This window comes from Phoenix dactylifera, chromosome 3, assembly GCF_051530095.1.
Source record: "Phoenix dactylifera cultivar Ajwa chromosome 3, Ajwa_hap1_PhDact_Kaust_v1.1, whole genome shotgun sequence".
Lineage (NCBI taxonomy): Eukaryota > Viridiplantae > Streptophyta > Magnoliopsida > Arecales > Arecaceae > Phoenix > Phoenix dactylifera.
In genome coordinates this window covers 30,046,749-30,065,240 of record NC_143192.1, presented here as the reverse complement: position 1 = coordinate 30,065,240, position 18,492 = coordinate 30,046,749, and the positions used below count along the sequence as shown (strand labels likewise).

The following is an 18,492-nucleotide window of genomic DNA, read 5'->3' as shown; positions in this document are numbered from 1 at the left end:
GAGATCTCAACCGGGATCGGGTGCCGGCAGGCCTTCCCTCGTGGACCACCAGCACCGGTGCGAGATCTTCCCCACCGGCATAGGCAGCAGCCCCTCATGGACTCATCCGAAGAGGAGGAAGAAGGGCCCGCCTTCTTCGAGTTCGATGGTCTATGCCCGAGAAGAAACCCCGAGCAGGCTGATTTCAGGCATGCAGGGGGCGAACGATGACGTCGATCGCCTGATGGAAGAGGGGTCTACGACGACGTTGGCGGGTGGCGTCCGCGACGGAAGCAGGAACCAGCGGGTTTCCGGCGTGAAAGAGGAGACCATGGCTCCTCTGATTTTAGACTGAAAGTGGATCTTCCAACCTTCAGCGGCAACCTCCACATCGAGGGATTTCTGGATTGGCTGGCCGAGATGGAGAAATTCTTCGATTACATGGAGATCCCAGATCAGAAAAAAGTGAAGTTGGTTGCCTACAAGTTGAAGGGTGGACCCTCCGCGTGGTGGGAGCAACTATAGCACAACCGTCTGCGGCAGGGAAAGATGCAGATCTCTACCTGGCGCAAGATGAAGCAGCACCTGCGGAGTCGTTTTCTTCCGCCTGACTACGAGCAGGCACTCTACCACTAGTATCAGAATTGTCGACAGGGCCCCCGAATGGTGACCGAATACACAGATGAATTCAACCGACTCAATGCCCGCAACAACCTGTCAGAAACAGAAAATCAGCAGGTGGCGAGGTACATTGGTGGGTTGAAGCCGGCGATCCGAGATCAAGTGGATCTCTGTCCCGTGTGGAGCCTATCCGAAGCCACAAGCTTAGCCTTGAAACTGGAGGCACAGGCGACGCGAAGGGCGAATCAGTTTCAGCCCACAAATCGGGCTGCTCCTTCACGCCCCACCACGGCGAAACCGAAGGGCGTTGATGGTGCCACCTCTTCGAGTCAGCCTCCACCTCCAATTGCATCAAGGGCGCCGGAAATTCTAGCAAGCAACCTGTGGCACCGAGGGGCAGCAATCCTTATGAAAAGCCTATGCCCATCAGATGTTATAGGTGTCAAGAGGTTGGGCACCGTTCCAATGAGTGCCCGAGGCGGCGGACCGTTAACGTAGTAGAGACGGAGGAGGATAAAGGGGTGTTGTATGAGGAAGAAGAGCAAGAGGAGGAGCGGTCAGAAGAGGAGGAGGTGACCGTGACGATGCCTGATCAGGGGGTTCCGGCTTCTTTTGTAGTTCAGCGAATTTTGCTTTCTCCAAAGGTTAAAGAGGAGTCCCAACGCCACAACATCTTCAAGACTCGCTACACCATCAATAAAACGGTATGTAATGTGATCATTGATAGTGGCAGCAATGAGAACATTGCTTCCTTGGCGCTGGCCGGTGCAATGGGATTGAAGACTGAAGATCATCCGTCTCCTTACAAGATCGGGTGGATTAAGAAGGGTGCTAAAACAAGAGTGGACAATGTGTGCAAGGTCCCATTATCAATTGGGCGGTATTACCAGGATGAGGTTGTGTGTGATGTGGTGGACATGGATGCTTGCCATGTCTTGCTTGGGCGCCCATGGATGCATGACACGAACGTCACTTACAGGGGTCGGGACAACACCTATTTGTTTCGGTGGCACGGCCGGAAAATCCTCCTAGTTCCCATGAATGAAAGGTGCATCCCCAAATCTTCTCAAGTGGAGGGAAAATCCTTCCTTACAGTTTCAGCAGAGCAGTTCATGGCGGACGTCAAGGAGACCAAGCAAATTCTGGTGCTGGCCACGAAGCAATCAAATTCAGCAAGCATGCAGCCGGTGCCCAAGGAGTTTGAGGAGTTGCTGATGGAATTTCAGGATATTACACCTGCAGAATTGCCGTATGGGCTGCCTCCCATGCGAGAAATTCAGCACCACATTGATTTAGTGCCTGGCGCAAGCCTTCCCAATCTACCTCATTACCGCCTGAGCCCTAAGGAGAGCCAAATTCTGTAGCAGCAAGTTGAAGATCTGATGAAGAAGGGGCTGATTCGGGAGAGCATGAGCCCATGCACAGTGCCTGCCTTGTTGACACCGAAGAAGGATGGAAGTTGGCGCATGTGTGTGGACAGCCGTGCGATCAACCGGATAACGGTAAAGTACCAATTTTCCATACCCCGCTTGACTGACATGCTGGACATGCTGGAAGGAGCAAAGGTCTTCTCCAAAATTGATCTTCGGAGCGGCTACCATCAGATCCGAATTCGGCCCGATGACGAATGGAAGACGACATTCAAGACGAAGGATGGACTTTACGAGTGGATGGTCATGCCTTTTGGCCTATCCAACGCACCGAGCACCTTCATGAGGATAATGAACCAGGTATTAAAACCATTTATTGGAAAGTTCGTCGTTGTCTATTTTGATGATATCCTGGTTTATAGCCGTAAAGAGATTGAGCACAAGGAACATTTGAGGGCGGTTTTGCTTACATTGAGGGAAAATAAATTGTTTGTCAATCTTAAGAAGTGCCACTTTGTAACTACCCGCCTGGTGTTTCTGGGGTTTGTTGTTGGGGCCGACGGTATACATGTTGATGAAGAGAAGGTGCGGGCAATACCGGAGTGGCCCACCCCCACAAATGTCAGTCAAGTCCACAGCTTCCATGGGTTAGCAACATTTTATCGGCGCTTCATTCGAAATTTCAGCACCATTGTTGCTCCTATTACTGAATGTATGAAGAAAGGTCGGTATCAGTGGGGAGAGCCTCAGCAAGCCAGCTTTGAATTGATAAAAGAAAAATTATCTTCGGCACCAGTGCTAACTTTGCCAAGCTTTGAGAAGCTGCTTGAGGTAGAGTGTGATGCCTCGGGAGTCGGGATAGGGGCTATTTTGACTCAAGAAGGGCGGCCCATGGAGTACTTCAGTGAGAAGCTCAGCGAAGCACAGCAGAAATGGACTACGTATGAGCTTGAGTTTTATGCCATCATCCGGGCATTGAAGCACTGGGAGCACTATCTAGTTCAGAGGGAGTTTGTCCTATACAGTGATCATCAGGCCTTGAAGTACATCAATAGCCAGAACCACTTGAACCGCATGCATGTCAGATGGGTAAGCTTCTTGCAGAAATTTTCTTTTGTGTTGAAGCACCGATCTGGACAACAGAACCGAGTGGCAGATGCATTGAGTCGGCGTAACACATTATTGACAACCTTGCACTTGGAGGTTGTAGGTTTCGAATGCATGAAGGAGTTGTATGCTGAAGACGATGACTTCAAGGATGTGTGGGCCAAGTGTTCCAGCAATCATGCAATGGAAGATTTTCACATACAAGAGGGTTATTTATTCCGGGGTAATTCCTTTTCCTTGTGCATTCCCAGATCATCACTGAGAGAGAAGCTGATTAGAGACCTTCATGGTGGCGGGCTTAGTGGGCATCTAGGCCGGGACAAGACCATTTCTAGTCTTATGGAGAGGTATTATTGGCCACAAATGCGAAGAGATGTTGGAAAGTTTGTCCATAGGTGTTATATTTGTCAAACAGCAAAAGGACAGTCTCAAAACACCGGTCTCTACATGCCCCTACCTGTGCCAAATGACATTTGGGAGGATCTATCGATGGACTTTGTATTGGGTCTTCCCCGAACGCAGAGAGGTGTGGATTCAGTCTTCGTCGTGGTGGACAGGTTCTCCAAGATGGCGCATTTCATCCCTTGTAAAAAGACATCAGATGCGTCCCATATTGTAAGGTTATTTTTCAGGGAGATTGTCCGTTTGCATGGAGTCCCACAATCTATCACATCGGATCGGGATTCAAAATTTTTGAGTCACTTTTGGCTTACTTTGTGGAGAATGTTTGACACTTCCTTAAAATTCAGTAGCACTGCACATCCTCAAACTGACGGGCAGACAGAAGTCACTAATCGAACCCTTGGAAATCTGATTCGCTATATTTGTGGGAATAGTCCGAAGCATTGGGATCATGCATTGCCCCAAGCAGAGTTTGCTTACAATAGTGCTAATCATCGAAGCATCGGTAAATCACCTTTCTCTATTGTTTATACAAAAACTCCAAAACATGTTGTGAATTTAGTTCGTCTACCAAAATTTCCCGAAAAGAGTGTAGCAGCAGAAATTTAGCGGAGGAAGTTAATTAAAGCAACACAGTTGGAGGTGAAGAAGCGCTTGAAAGGTATGAATGCCCGGTACAAGGCCAAGGCGGATGAACATAGGCGATATAAGGAGTTCAAAGAAGGAGATGAGGTAATGGTTTACTTGCGGAAGGAGAGACTTCCGGTGGGAGCATACAGCAAGTGGAAGCCACGGAAGTATGGGCCATACAAGATTTTAACGAAGATCAATAGTAACGCATATGTGATTGACTTGCTGGAAGAAATGGGAATCTCAAAAACTTTCAATGTTGCTGATCTTTATGAGTATCATGATCCGGGAGAGCCGCTGTATCCTGAGAGGAACTCGGGGACGAGTTCTTTCCAAGTGGAGGGGACTGATGCAGATCAAGGAATTGCTGAAAATTTCCCTATTGCTGAAGTTCTGCTGGCCTGGGAACAGGGTGGGTATGGACGCGACGAAACCAAGGAAGACGATGCAGATGGAGTGCGATCCTTGGATTCCAACAAATCCCACTTGATCTCCTGATCCTAGAGATCAATCCCACGGTCTACAAGATCCTGAATGTTGGTTTAATTGAGTCCTACTTTGTTTGAAACTTCTGAACTTGAGTCTGTTAAAGTCTGAATTTGGTTTTGAAATCTGGCTTGATTTTAGTTTGATTAGGAGTCTGTTTTAATTCGAATTTGGTTAGGAATTGAGTCCTTATTGTTAGGGTTTAGAGGGAGCTCGTGGCCCTATAAAAAGGATTGGTGTAAAGGGCCGCCGCCTCCTTCCCTTTGGCTGGTTTTTTTTTTTTTTCACGGTGAATGAAGAAACTTGAAGCTCTGTTTTCCTGAGCCCAAACTCCTCTGTTTCGTGTTGCTTTAAATTGCAGCGGGCTGCAGGAGATTGAATCCCACGCTTCCCCGCATCAATAACCATCTGTCACGTGCTCCGTTCATGGTAGTAGAATACACGGCATGATAGCTCACCCTTGTTAAGAGCCTATGGGCCTGCGGGCCACTGCTGCTATTGAAGTTTCCGGCATCCCGTACTGTATACCCTATAGTAAGGTTTCTGCTTCTCCATAATTGGTTACGTTGGCTTTTACTTCTTCAAATTTCAAGTCCAGTTCAACACCTCCTGGTTTCAATTAGTTTGGGATTTGTGGTTTGTTTATTTTTACTTAATGGGTACCTATGCTAACCTGAACATGACCAAAGTTCATGCAGCACTCCAGATCCAAATTTAGAACCAGCGAACATTATATCCGCTGACATGCATCAATATCTAATGGGATGCAAATTTTAAAAAAAATAAAATTTAGCCATCCAAAGTATGTTTAGAAATTTCGAGCAGCCTGTATGCCAGATAAGGAGCTAGCATCTTATTGTCAGGTCAAGTCATTGTTCGGCAGTTTGACGGCTAGAGCAGATTTACATCAGTTCATATCCAACCCACCAATATTTTATTTTCACTCGTTTTCGCCTTTTTTTTTTATTTTTAATAACTGCTTAATTAGTACCTCTCCAAGTGTAGTTTGAAGTGATAAAGTAACTTTTGTGGCTGCCAAATTACATCAAAGCTATGAGAAGCCATCGTAGAGGGGTAAAACAAACTATATTTATTAAAAATAAAAACGAGAGTGACAAGATTTTCTATTGAAAAGAAAAACTGCCTTTGTTAAAAAGAAAAACTACAGTGACATGATTCTTTATTGCAATGCATCGTGTAAAGTCGATTTCTTTCTCAAGAGGCCGTTACCACCCACAGGCTGTCAACAATTTTCTTAATTGTCATTTTCAAACAGTAAAAAATCCTGGCAGGGATATCTGGTTGACAATTGACATGGAAAGCACCCACGATAAAAATACAGCCTTCTTCTCTCAAAATCAACATAACCACAAACCTTGTTCCACAGAATATTCTTTTGTAGCCTAAAGTTAAGTTGGACATAACAATTCGTATTATTAACAAATAAAAGTAAATTAAATTAACATTATAATTTTCCATCTAATATTTCAGAAATATATATTCTGTTGTTTGATTTTTGCTATGTGCATAACACATAATCTTCTGTTGTTATCTTCCGCATATCCAACCTTATCCATTAATTTGTTTCTTCAAAATATGAAGTTTGCGGGTGGGAAGTCATGAGGAGCACAAATCAGAATCTCAAAACAATGGTAGATGATACAAAGAAGCTCATGTTACCATGAATGATGATGAAATTTATTGTTAACAACGAGGAACAATATTTCAAGTACTAAGGGCATTTGGCTATGATGAGTAGATTGTGGTCTTTCAAGAGCAAAAACAGACTTTTAGTTTGGGGTATTTGAAGAATAAAAACAAACTATTTTTTTTTTTTTTTACTTGCTTCAGGTCATTTATTGTATTTTTATTGTTGATGAGGAATTGCAGTTTCCAAGAATAGAATACTCAAAAAATGAAAAGATGACAACGCCATTTGATCCAACAGGTTCAGGGAGGATACGAAAAAAAATCATATAGGGCGCTCACTCGAAAAAAATATGGGGCGAACTTCCTATTTTGCCATGTTAGAAAAAAAAGGCAGTACATACTATATCGCCAAGTAATAGACACTAAGCAAATTAGTTATTTAGCAAGTCTATACACATATCTAGGTAATTTCTAGAATATGATATTCACAGGTACACAGTATATGATCAGATGATATATACTTATCAAATTAGTCATCTAGCAACGCAATACACATTCTAAATAAATTAATACATAGTTTCTAGAATATTATATTCATCAATTTACACTATATGGTCGGCGATATATACTCATCAAAATTTTGATATATACTGGAAGCTTATCTGAGGCACATCTAGATCCAATACACACTTTTAAGTAAATTAATAAATAGTTTTTTAGAACTTACTTTTTATCAGTACACATGATATGGCCAAATGGTATACACCAAATAATTAATTATCTTGCATCTATTTTTTTTAAAGTTAGGAGATTGGCGGACTCCATTAGTAGCATGAGTCATATTCATATTTGACTTTTGAGTTTTCTCTTTACGATGGACTCTAGAGAAAATGTAGCAAAATAAGAGTTCTGCCTCATAAGATATTTTATAGTACCCACCCCATATGATTTTTGTTTTAGAGAATACTGCATATTTTCAAAATATTGGATGAGAAGCTGCAACTTCTCTAAATCTCGGGAAAGGTTAGTGCAAAGAATATTCTCTTGTAACCTAAATAGAAGATAGATATACCAATTCAACAAAATTAATATAAAAGTTAGACGACTCTTCAACATTCTTCACCATGCAGTCACGGATGTGAGTTCTTTCCACCGGAAACCGATAACCACAACTCAATGCTGAGCGGCTTTATGTCAAACGTGGGGTGAAGTGGGATGTGATGAGGACTCAGCCCTTATAATAATATTAAGAATAAATTACAAATTTTCTTTTGGGTTTACGTTTTTTTATATTTGTATCTATTAATTTATAAAATCTACTCTTACACCTATAAAATTAATAATATTAGTAAATTTATTTATTTTATAGAAAATTAAAATTATTTTTGAATAATAAATAAATTATAAAAAATTTTAAAGGTTAGGAATAAATTATACTTACTGAAATTGAAAAACCTATACTTATCTCTCATAATTTTTTTTTCAACACTTTAACCCATAACTTAACAAAATGTTTCCAAATCGTTAATTTAAATAAGACCTAAATACTACATCAAAAAAAAAAAGACCAAAACTAGCCTTAAGTGATATAACATCTACCCAAGGAGAAAAATAGCCATGAGGCACTATAGGGCTAGGGCTTGATCTTGAAAAAATCATCAGTGTGACGAAGGAAAAGCAATCTATATCTCTCAGACAGGTGGATACTTCTAAAATTTTCTACTGCAGAAACTAGTATCAAGAGTTTTGTCGTTTGAGCCAGCTTGTTCATGGTCCAAGCGAGGCAATGGATTTGTAATTGAAATTGATGCACTCTTCAAAAATAAGAATTCTCATACATGTACTGATTTAGATCCTTTTAATAATAGACTGTCATAGCTATTATAATTTTATCTGTAGATATAGGAATTCTCGTACACCATGACAATGTTAAAAAATCATGTTTATGGTATTAGACAGATAGAATTCAAAATCAATAAATGATACATTGGCATCTCCGATTCTTGTGACATAGTAGGCAAAGAAGTAAGAAAAAAATATGATCAGAAAGGATGCTCGTTGCCGGATACTAATCAGGAATTAAGGATGCTTATCTCAGATGCCAATTGGGAAGAAAGCTTGTCATCAGTCTCTTGTTGGGAAGGGACTTTCAAGTTGGGGTGGCGAAGTGAGAAAGAAACTCTAGTAACTCAATCTCGAGGAGAAGACTATTAAAAACAGAAGACTTCGAAAAAATCGAGGAGTCGAAAAAGTGAAAGAGAAGTCTTATTTTCTTATAGCATTAATTTTGACTTTTTATAACAGATAAATAGTTTTACTAACTCTATCAATTTAACTGGGTGGAACCGTATGTTTTAAAAAATATTGAGTATAAGTGTAATAAACATAATTGTTAGGAAGATTTTTGTAAGGTTATTTTAGTTATTTTTTTAAAAAATTGTGATGTAGCATTTGAATCCTATTAAAAGTTAATTGTTTGACTAATATTCTGTTAAGTTTTGATTTAAAGTATTAGATAAAAATAAATTTCATAAGGATAAATTTATTTTTAATCTCAAACGAATTTTTATAATTTATTTTAATATTGATTATAAAATTTAGGTAGAAATTCTTCAGTATAACAACCAGAAGTGGAATCTCTTAGCACGAGAAAAGGACTGATGGCTCCTTAGCTCGCTGGCCAACCATAAAAAAAGTAGCCAAATTTGATAGGTCTTGGTATCCAACCCTTTTCTCCACTAATTCTTCAACAGCAGTGCACCAACTATGGAGTTTAATTTTGCCACGTGAATTTCAAAGGCCCAGTCTTCTAGCGTAGTGCCATGAAACGTCACCCACCACTTGTCCCCTTTAGAAAAAGGCATTGCTAGTCCTGGCAAAAACAAAGTCCTGCTGCTGGAAGGCGTGGAAAGAGAAAAGGCAAGGTGGCAATCACTGCAAAGGAGGTGGAGAAACTGCTGTTTTGCATAACCACGCAGCCCTTTTGGGGGTCTTTAAATGCTCTTAGTAATTGAACCATTCCATTTACAAACATTTCCAAACTATTCCATGGACGAACTAGAAGAGCTAGTCGTTCGCAGTGGGGATTTGGGAGACGTCAATGGAGAACAAGTGTTGGAGCTCACAGTCGATGAGATCATTGAACAACACGTTGGGTCATTTGGGTACTCGCAACTACTACATGTATTCTTGGTCTCGCTTGCATGGATATTTGACTCGCAGAACACACTGATCACCATATTTAGTGATGCCCAGCCTCCATGGAGGTGCAAGGGGTCTTTGTGCTCCTCGACTTCTTCGGTTTCGATGTGTGAGCTCGACCAGGGAGCTTGGGAGTGGGTTGGAGGTGATAAGAGCTCTACAATAGCAGAGTGGGGGCTCATATGTGACAAGAAATTCAGAGCTGGTATTCCGGCATCCTTGTTCTTCATCGGCTCCCTCTTCGGTATGAAATACTATAACGTAATTGTAGAGTATTTGAATCATATTCTTTGGAATTCATTGGAATAGAAGGATCAGCTTTCAGCAGGATTAGATCAAGCATTAAACAGTAGCATCTGACTGATTACCCCAAAAGAAAAGCACCTAGAATTGCACAGGCACAAGTTCACTATCATAGTTCATCTGATGATGCTGGTCCAAAGAAAAAACTAGTCCCGTTGCCTCAAGGAAAGTTGCACAAGTCATTCATTTCAAATAAGGTTTTTTTTGTGCCTATATAACCATACAAATATCTAAAAGTACATATATATATATATATACCCTCTCAAACTTTTTATTTACACACACACACACACATACATATATATATATATATATCTACATATATATACATATATATACATATATACATATATACATATATACATATATATACATATGTACATATATATATATATATACATATATATATATATGAAATTATGTTTATACCCTTATGAATTTAATTACTATTTACATGCATACTTTTATGAATTATTTCTTTTATAGATTAAGGTTATACACTTAAATAAAAAATTTGCAAGCATAAAATATCATTATCTAAATATTATTTTAGAAATAATATACATCTAATTGATGGTCAGTGGTTCGATTCATCTCTTAAATATTATTTTAATTTAAATTTTTGGAACTAGCTTTGTGAGGATAAACAATATCATTTTCTAAATTTATTAACATTTTAATGGCAGTTTAGTGATGCCATCTAACGGTATCCAAGGAAAGATGGCTGCAGAGGCACTTATACAAAAATAATTTAATTCAAGGGTAAATCTTTCAGAGTTAGATATATAATTACATATTTTTATAAGAGTATAGATGCAAAAATAGTCAAAAGATGATGGTGGTTTTGTAGCATCAAGAAGAAATACATGAAAGAAAATTTTGCATATGATGGCATAGCAGTGACTAACAATAGGTATAATAACAATTATTTGTTTATGATATTGCTAGAAAAAGCCATGTAGAAATAATTTAACAAAGAGAAGTTAAAGTATAAGAAAGATTAAGATAAATTTGAGAGTTTTGTATGCTGTACTGTAAATTGGCTAAAATTCTCATTTAAGAATAAATTTTTCTTATTATACCATAAATCTTTTACTTAAAAATCATATTTATTTCCAAGTAAGATGGTTCTAGTAAAATTAGTTATCATTGAAATGTCGGGGTTGTCAACTTTTCATTTTTGTTGGAAGAGTTTATTTTAGATTTAAGATCCTCTCTGTCTATCTGTTTGTCCATCTGTACGTGCGCAGGTGCATAAGGCTAGTTTTAATAATATCTATCTTAACTGTAAGATTGCTAATCCATGCTAGCAAGTTTGAATTCATCTTTGCATCAGCTCTGATTTTAAACTACTTGAGTATAAACTCATCAAGCACCACAAGAAACAAATGATCAAATTTCAGATCAATATAGCAGGCATGAAGTGCCATCAAATTCGTATTAGGAATTAAGCAGTTGATCAACGACAAACTCAATGAGCACGTCAGGGATCCGCTAGTCCTTTCCTAGCATGTTAGTGGCTATATGTACTGTTTGAGTGCACGAAAAGTGGACCATGAAGTTGCAGCAGCCATATAAATTGTTCATATCTAGCCCTGTGAAACATAAGAAAGTAAGCTTCTTGCTGTAGCTATCTTAATATTTTGCAACCTTTAGTGATTTCAGATGAGGTATATCTTAATAGCAGCTTCCCATGGATTACCTTGTTTAACCATTTCGAATCTATCTTCTGTTTTTATCACTAAAAGCTTGCCTTCATCTTGTCAAATACCTAAAATCATGACTTCAGAGAACTTGATTCTTTTAAATTCACAACTGCAGTAGATATCCCACAATTGCCTGTGGAAATAAGAAAGTGTTCGAATCGAGTTGAGTTGTCTATTGGTAAACTATTTCATGTTTTTGGTGTTTGGCATGGCAAAGAAATTAAAATATCTTGGTCAACCATATGTAGCTATCAACTACGATAAGCCAAAAAAAAATGGCTTCACTTAGCTAACAAGGAAATTTTTTTTTTGAAGTTTTATAATCAGCAATTTTTAACCAAATTACGTAACAAATCTGATTTGCATACATTTGAAGATTAGATAGGTTAATCGAACAGCTTACTTTGAACCAATGAAGAAGATTCATGCAAGTAGCCCTTGTCCAGGATCTGCAGCTCATGGCCGACTGGCTGACTCCTACCTTGGTCGGAAGAAGACAGTCCTCCTCTCATGCCTCTTGACCTTCGTCACTGCCTTCCTCACCTCCCTATCACCAAACATATGGGTCTATGCTTTCCTTCGCTTCTCCAATGGATTTGCTCGATCAGGTATCGGCATCTGCTGCCTCGTCCTCTCCACAGAATCCGTCGGACGGAAATGGCGAGGCCAAGTCGGCCAGTATGGCTTCTTTTTCTTCACCATCGGCTTCCTCTCCCTTCCACTGATTGCCTATCCTGCAAAGACCCAATGGAGGAACATATACAAAGTTATCTCCCTTCTACCCCTTGCTTACTCACTTTTAATCCTTCCCTTCGTCTCAGAGTCTCCAAGGTGGCTTGCAGTCAAAGGCAGAACAGAGGAAGCACTTGATGTCCTCACTAAGTTTGCGAAACTGAATGGAAGGAAGTTACCACAAAACATATCAATCTCTAGCCCTAGTCATGCTACAACTAGCAGCGCTGAAAGAAATGAAAGCTTATGGTCGGCAAGGTGGGCAGTTAGAAGGATAGCTACTGTCATGATTGCTGGATTTGGAGTCGGTTTCGTATACTACGGTGTCCAGCTAAATGTAGAGAACCTTAACTTCAATCTCTATTTCTCCGTCGCAGCGAATGCATTGATGGAGATTCCTGCAGTCCTTCTAGGCAGTGTGCTTCTGAGCTTCACAGACCGCCGAATTCTTTTCTCTTTATCAGCTTTCATAGCAGGCATTTCATGCATTCTTTGCATTCTTTTCACCGAGGAGACGAAATCAAAAGGAAGTTGGTCTCAGCTGACAGTGGAAGCAATTGGGTTCATGGCAGCTTCCATGGCTTTTGATGTTTTATATGTATATTCTGTAGAGCTGTTCCCTACCAATGTCAGGAACTTTGCTGTTTCAATGCTGCGCCAGGCACTGATGCTGGGAGCAGCAATAGCACCCCTGTTAGTGGTTTTAGGCCGCTTAAGCCCGAAAATCTCGTTCCTTATCTTTGGAGGTTTTTCTATTTTCAGTGGGCTTCTCACGTTCTGGCTGCCAGAGACAAGGAATGCTCCTCTGTATGAGACCTTAGAGCAGCAGGAGAAAGAGGAGAAGCTTGGCTCTGGTCCTGCGGGAGAAATGGAATTAGTGGAGTAGCAACAAAAGCTGCCTAAAAGCTTTGCGTGTTTATGCAAGGGGTAAGGGAACTTCATTTGTATATAGCTCGTGTAATCTGAAGTGTGATACATAATATCGTAAGTGAACGGATCTGTTAGACTAGCTAACATAGACATCAATTTTTTGCATCCACTAGATATTCATTCAGTTGGGGGAAAAACACCATCGTGTGAAGCAAATGAAATCACTACTCTAGAAGCAAAAACTCCAGTGTGAGGAGTACGAAGGGAAAGGGTTGACCAAGAAGGTTTAGTATTTCAGGATTTGAACAAGGTTCTCAGTTTTAAGTGCCCTTAAAACCATTAAATAATACTTATGGGAATTCAAGATAACCAGTATACTGTTAAAATAATTTCAAAATATAGACTTACACTGATTGCATATTTTTGTTTTATAAAACGGATTAGATGTATGGCTCATAATGATACTATGGTTAAGCCCAATATGATGTGTGATCATTTGCACCTTGGATGTATAGGATTGAGTCCTATTTATTGTGATAATTTTGGTATGTAAGCCAGAAAACCCAATTAGGATTTTGGAGCCTTTAATAGGAAGGCTCCCTTATGTTTCCTATAAAAAAGCTAGGTCCCCTTCTCCTCTCCATTGGTTGATAGCTTGCCCTGTTGACAACTATCTTTTGTGAGGAGCAAGGAAGGAAAGATCTAGCCGCTATTATTTTAGGTGATTGAAGAATCGTATTCAATATGCCTTCCGTAGGTATATCTCTCAAACTTGAATACACTATTGTTGTGATTCTAAATCTTAGCATGTTATAATTTATGATTAATAATTGGTATCAGAGCCTCCATGCTAGGATTAGAATCCTTCATACATAATTATTATTCTATCTGGATTTATAGGTTGATTTTATGCATTGGTGAATGGACCCTCTGCATAAATCTTCATACACTGATTTTCCAGTGATAATCAAATATCTGATTTGATTTTATTTCAGATTTGCATGATATATGATTGTATAAGATTTTCGGATTAAAAAAAAAAGGAAAAAGGAAAAGGATTTCACTGTCCATGTATAAGATCTTCATACCATGGGGCGGCCATGGGTGGCAACCCGCCCTGCCACCAAGGGGCGGCCACGGGCAGCCTCCCAAAATAAAAAAAAAGGAGGGAGGAACAGGGGCGGCGGCTAGAGGAAGAAGATAGGGAGAAATTGTTTAGGTTTTCTTTTGATTGGGCTTGGGTTTTGTGAAGCCAAAGTCCAATGGGTCGATGGTTGCAGGTTGGGCTCTTTTATATAACCAGCCCAGTTTTATTTAATAGACCAGAATGGGTTTTGGGCTGGGGCTAAGAGTTGGTAACTCATTTAATTGTTATTTAAATACTGAACAATTTGAATTAGGGCCCTATGCATATTAATGATTAAAGTATTAAATTAATAACGTGTCCAATTTTGGACATATCTTGCTGTAATATATACCTTGAATTTTGTGATTAATATTTTTGTTTGATCAATCACATTTGATTTTGATTATGATTGCAGTATATTTGATAGTTATGTTTTTGTCACATAAACCATTATTTTTGTGATTGAAATTTGTTGGGCATAAAGACTATCCTTATTTTCCTATTAAGAGAATAATCTGAAATCGAAGTGGGTGGTAGCCACCAAAGTGGCACACTCACTGATATTTGTCTGATTTTTTTTTAAAAAAGGGGGGGGGGGGGTAGCATTGCTTTTTTTTTCAGATCATTGCATGCAATATCTTGCTCAAAGGTGTTATTATGTATGATAATTTGGAAAAATGACATGAAGTGATTAATGAGATTGCATTAGTCTAGAATCATATTTCTTCCAAAAGGTGATGGTGTTTCGAAAGTTGATGTGATTTTGTTAATTGGCTTCATGATATGTCTTAAGAGTATCTTATAGCGTGTTGTATTTTAGCCCAAAGGCGACTCTACAATGATGCACCGAGGCTCTTACCGTAATTAGACTTATATATTTTTCAAGCCGGATTACGGACTATCTAATTAATATCAAAAGTTAATTAGATAGATATGTTGTCATCCATTGATTGTATGCATCATATTTGGATGATATTAAATAAAATATATTGTTTCCGCATTTTTGAATGCCTCTTCCCTTTCAAGCCAATTGTCTGCTATTGAAATCTTGACTGAAAATAATTATGTGAGATGGAAACGAGATATAGAAATAGCACTGGATCTCTTGGGTTTATATTTTGCTTTGGAGGAGAAGCCTTCAAAACCAACAAATAAGAGCACTGTCAAATACGAGGCTGAGTATGTCAAGTAAGAAAGATCTAACATGCTATGTTTGAAGATTATTAAGTATTCTATATCTGATTCCATTATGGATGCTATACCGGACCACGACAATGCTAAAAAAAAATAAAATAAAATTGGATGCGATAGGACAGAGATTTGTTGAGTCTGATAAGGCTGAAACTGGGGACCTAATGGATAAATTTATAAATATGAAATATGATGGTACCTGTGGAGTTAGGGAGTACATTATGAAAATGATGCATGTAAGTTCTAAATTGGAAGCTCTAAAAGTTTTTATTACAGAACCTTTTCTTGTCTATCATGCTCTTAATGTGAAATTGATTAAATAAACATTGACTTTGGGCTGTCTCGTTACTATTGGTTTGTCCGTCACAGGCTCAAAGTGTGACAGTACTGGTTTGTCCGTCACAGGCTCTAAGTGTGATACTACTAGTTTGTCCGTCATAGGCTCTAAGTGTGATACTATTGGTTTGTCTATCATAGGCTCTAAGTGTGACAATATTGGTTTGCTCGTTACAGGCTCTAAGTATGACATTATTGGTTTGCCTCATCACGGGCTAGAAACGTGATCGAGATTTGGCCCAAAGTCAGAAAGATAATTGATCCGAATCAAGTTGCAGAAAAAGCATAGAATAGTTCTTTCCATTAAAAGCCTAAACAAGGTCTTTCCATTGGCCATGGTCCAGCAAAGCTTCCAAAATTCCTCTCACTATCATGACAATGAGACGGAATTTAATTTGTGTCGAAACTTGATCAGTCTAGATTTTCTTTTAAATTTTATAATGGAATGATTGAATTATTTTAGAATTCTTGTATGGTTGGAAATGGCATTTTAGGTGATGGTTTGTACCGATTGAATTTGGCTCCAATTGATGAAGTTTCTTGTGATACTAAAGTTGGAAAGAAAAGGGCTTTAATTCATAAATCATCCTCTATGTTGTGGCATAAGTGTTTAGGGCACATTTCAAGGGAGCGAATGGAGAGATTAATGAAAGCTGAGGTTCTGCTCTCTCTGAATTTTTCAGATTTTGACACTTGAATAGATTGCATAAAGGAAAAGCTGAACGGATGAGTCTGAATACCGATTCCTTTAGACATGGATCTTCCTACCCTGTATCAAACTACAAGGAAGGGATCCACTAAGAGCGATTGTCTTTTGGATCTTATTCGCACCGATATTAGTAGACCGTTACCTTCTACTATATGTAAGAACATGTTGCCCAGTAGATACAACCCAAGAGGGGGGGTGAATTGGATCTTTTAAAACTTTTCAACTACTTCTAAACTTTTCAATCAATTAAGCTAAGTTGTATAGATGCACAGTGAAATTTAAACTTAGCAACAATTTGATTCTAATCTGATCAAGATTAAAACTATTAAACAGCAGACTCAATAAACAATTAGTCTAGATTTCCCCAAGCAAGCAATTCAATACAATGAATCTTAATGCAGTTTTATTAAATGAAACTTGATTAAACAATTTGAATATACTTGCAACTAAAGGATACGCGGATAAGAGTTAAGCAAGCAATTCAATTAGATATTTATCTAAGTAAGTAAGTAGAAAATTAAACAATGAAAGAAAGCATCACAAACACAACAAACGTATAGTAGTTCGGTGCACCCCAGCACCTACATCTACTCCCCAAGATCTCTTGAGAATTTCACTACAATCCCTCAGATTACAGCCGGTTGTTTTACAAGCTCACAACCTAACTTATTTTCACGAGATCACAACGAATTCGGTCAGTTTTCACAGGCTCACCGACTAGAACCACTCGATTGTTTTTCCGAATTCACAATCAAACCCAGTTGGTTTTTTTCGGTTCACCAACCACAACCTTATACCGTTGGTTTTTCCTTTGGCTCACCAACAAACCTTAACCCCTTGATTCAATCCCTTGATTGAATCAAGTTACAAGATATTAGAACAAGAGTTTAAAATAAATACCAGCTTCTTAAATAAGCAGATATAACAATGTAAACAAATAGAGTAAAGAGAAGAAGCCCTCAAACAAGTTTTGTAGATGAAGGAACTCGGCTTCTTCTTTACTTGACCCTCTTCTGATTTCGCATGAGGTAGAGGATCACTGAGGCAGCACACTGATAGTCAATTTTAAAGACCACGCAATAGCACGTATCTGGTAGGATAGTGATTACGGATATCGATCCACAGGGATTGGGGTACAGTTGTTTTTCTTTTAAAAAAAATAAAAATATTTAAAAGGAAGAGTTTGTGAAGAAAAACTAAACTAAGGAATTTAATAAAGCAAAATGCAATTAAAAGGATAGCAGTTTGAGGGACAAGAAATTCACCACTAACATCGAAACAAGAGTTATTTGTATTTTAATTTATTCTTGGATTAATATGCAAATTGGCTACAAGCCTAAAAAGCATTCGAATAAAATTTCACAAAAGTAATTTAGGCATAATCCATCTTCAGTTGGCATGCAATGTCTACCCTAAACTAATGCGGTAGCACACCACATCTTCCTTAAGCATGGACTATCTTATATTTACCTAGTGATCATGAAGAACAATTGTATAAACGTCATATTTAAAATTACAGAAATTAAATATGAGATGAAATAAAATATTCATTAGAAGCAAAATAAGGTTTATACAACTCCAAGAATAGAAATCAAAATATAAAATCCTTGGCCCTTTGCTAGGGCTACATCCAGCCCTAGTGAGAAGATCAGCCTTCCATGGAGTGGTAGACGGCAGCAGCAGCACAGCAGCAGGCTTCCATCTTCATATAAAAATCTTTTCCTTCCATCCCACTCTCTCTATTCCCAAAATATCACAAAGTATTCTCTCCCTCTCTTTTCTCTTTTTTTTCGTGGGAACTTGGCTTCTCCCCTGTTCTCCCAGGATGCTCCCCCGAAAGAGAAGAACTCCTCTTTATATAGGCTCTCCCCCTCCCTCATCTGATTCCTCACATGGGTAGAAGGATAAGCTTGGATGCCGTGAAGCTCGGGAGGATGAAGCCGAGGAAGCTAGAGAGCTGATCCGGGCGTTGGAAGAAGCTAATCTTCGAAGCTTGATGTGTTGATTGCTGGTCCCTTGAAGTTCGCCGAACAGCTGGATTGGTTTGTTGAAGTTAGCTTAATCCTCGGTTGC

The 18,492-nt window shown here is 39.0% G+C and overlaps 2 protein-coding genes across 4 annotated transcripts; both read left to right on the top strand.

Annotated features, from left to right (window-relative positions):
• The first annotated feature begins 1,019 nt into the window (after positions 1-1,019).
• Positions 1,020-1,964, top strand: LOC149768028 (uncharacterized). The gene has a single exon (XM_089929901.1). The coding sequence runs from the start codon at positions 1,020-1,022 to the stop codon at positions 1,962-1,964; it is 945 nt and encodes a 314-aa protein (XP_089786027.1).
• A 7,199-nt stretch (positions 1,965-9,163) lies between these two features.
• On the top strand, positions 9,164-13,645 carry OCT1 (organic cation/carnitine transporter1). 3 transcript variants are annotated; one of them, XM_088717937.2, is made up of 3 exons: positions 9,164-9,690; positions 11,902-12,063; positions 12,277-13,645. In XM_088717937.2, the coding sequence occupies exons 1-3, from the start codon at positions 9,243-9,245 to the stop codon at positions 13,071-13,073; spliced, it is 1,407 nt and encodes a 468-aa protein (XP_088574063.2). In that variant the 5' UTR covers positions 9,164-9,242; the 3' UTR covers positions 13,074-13,645. The 3 variants fall into 3 exon arrangements, with proteins under 3 accessions (XP_088574063.2, XP_088574064.2, XP_038975928.3); XM_088717938.2 differs by lacking the exon at positions 11,902-12,063 and having other exon boundaries at positions 9,165-9,690; XM_039120000.3 differs by having other exon boundaries at positions 9,165-9,690; positions 11,902-13,645.
• Positions 13,646-18,492: the final 4,847 nt, after the last annotated feature.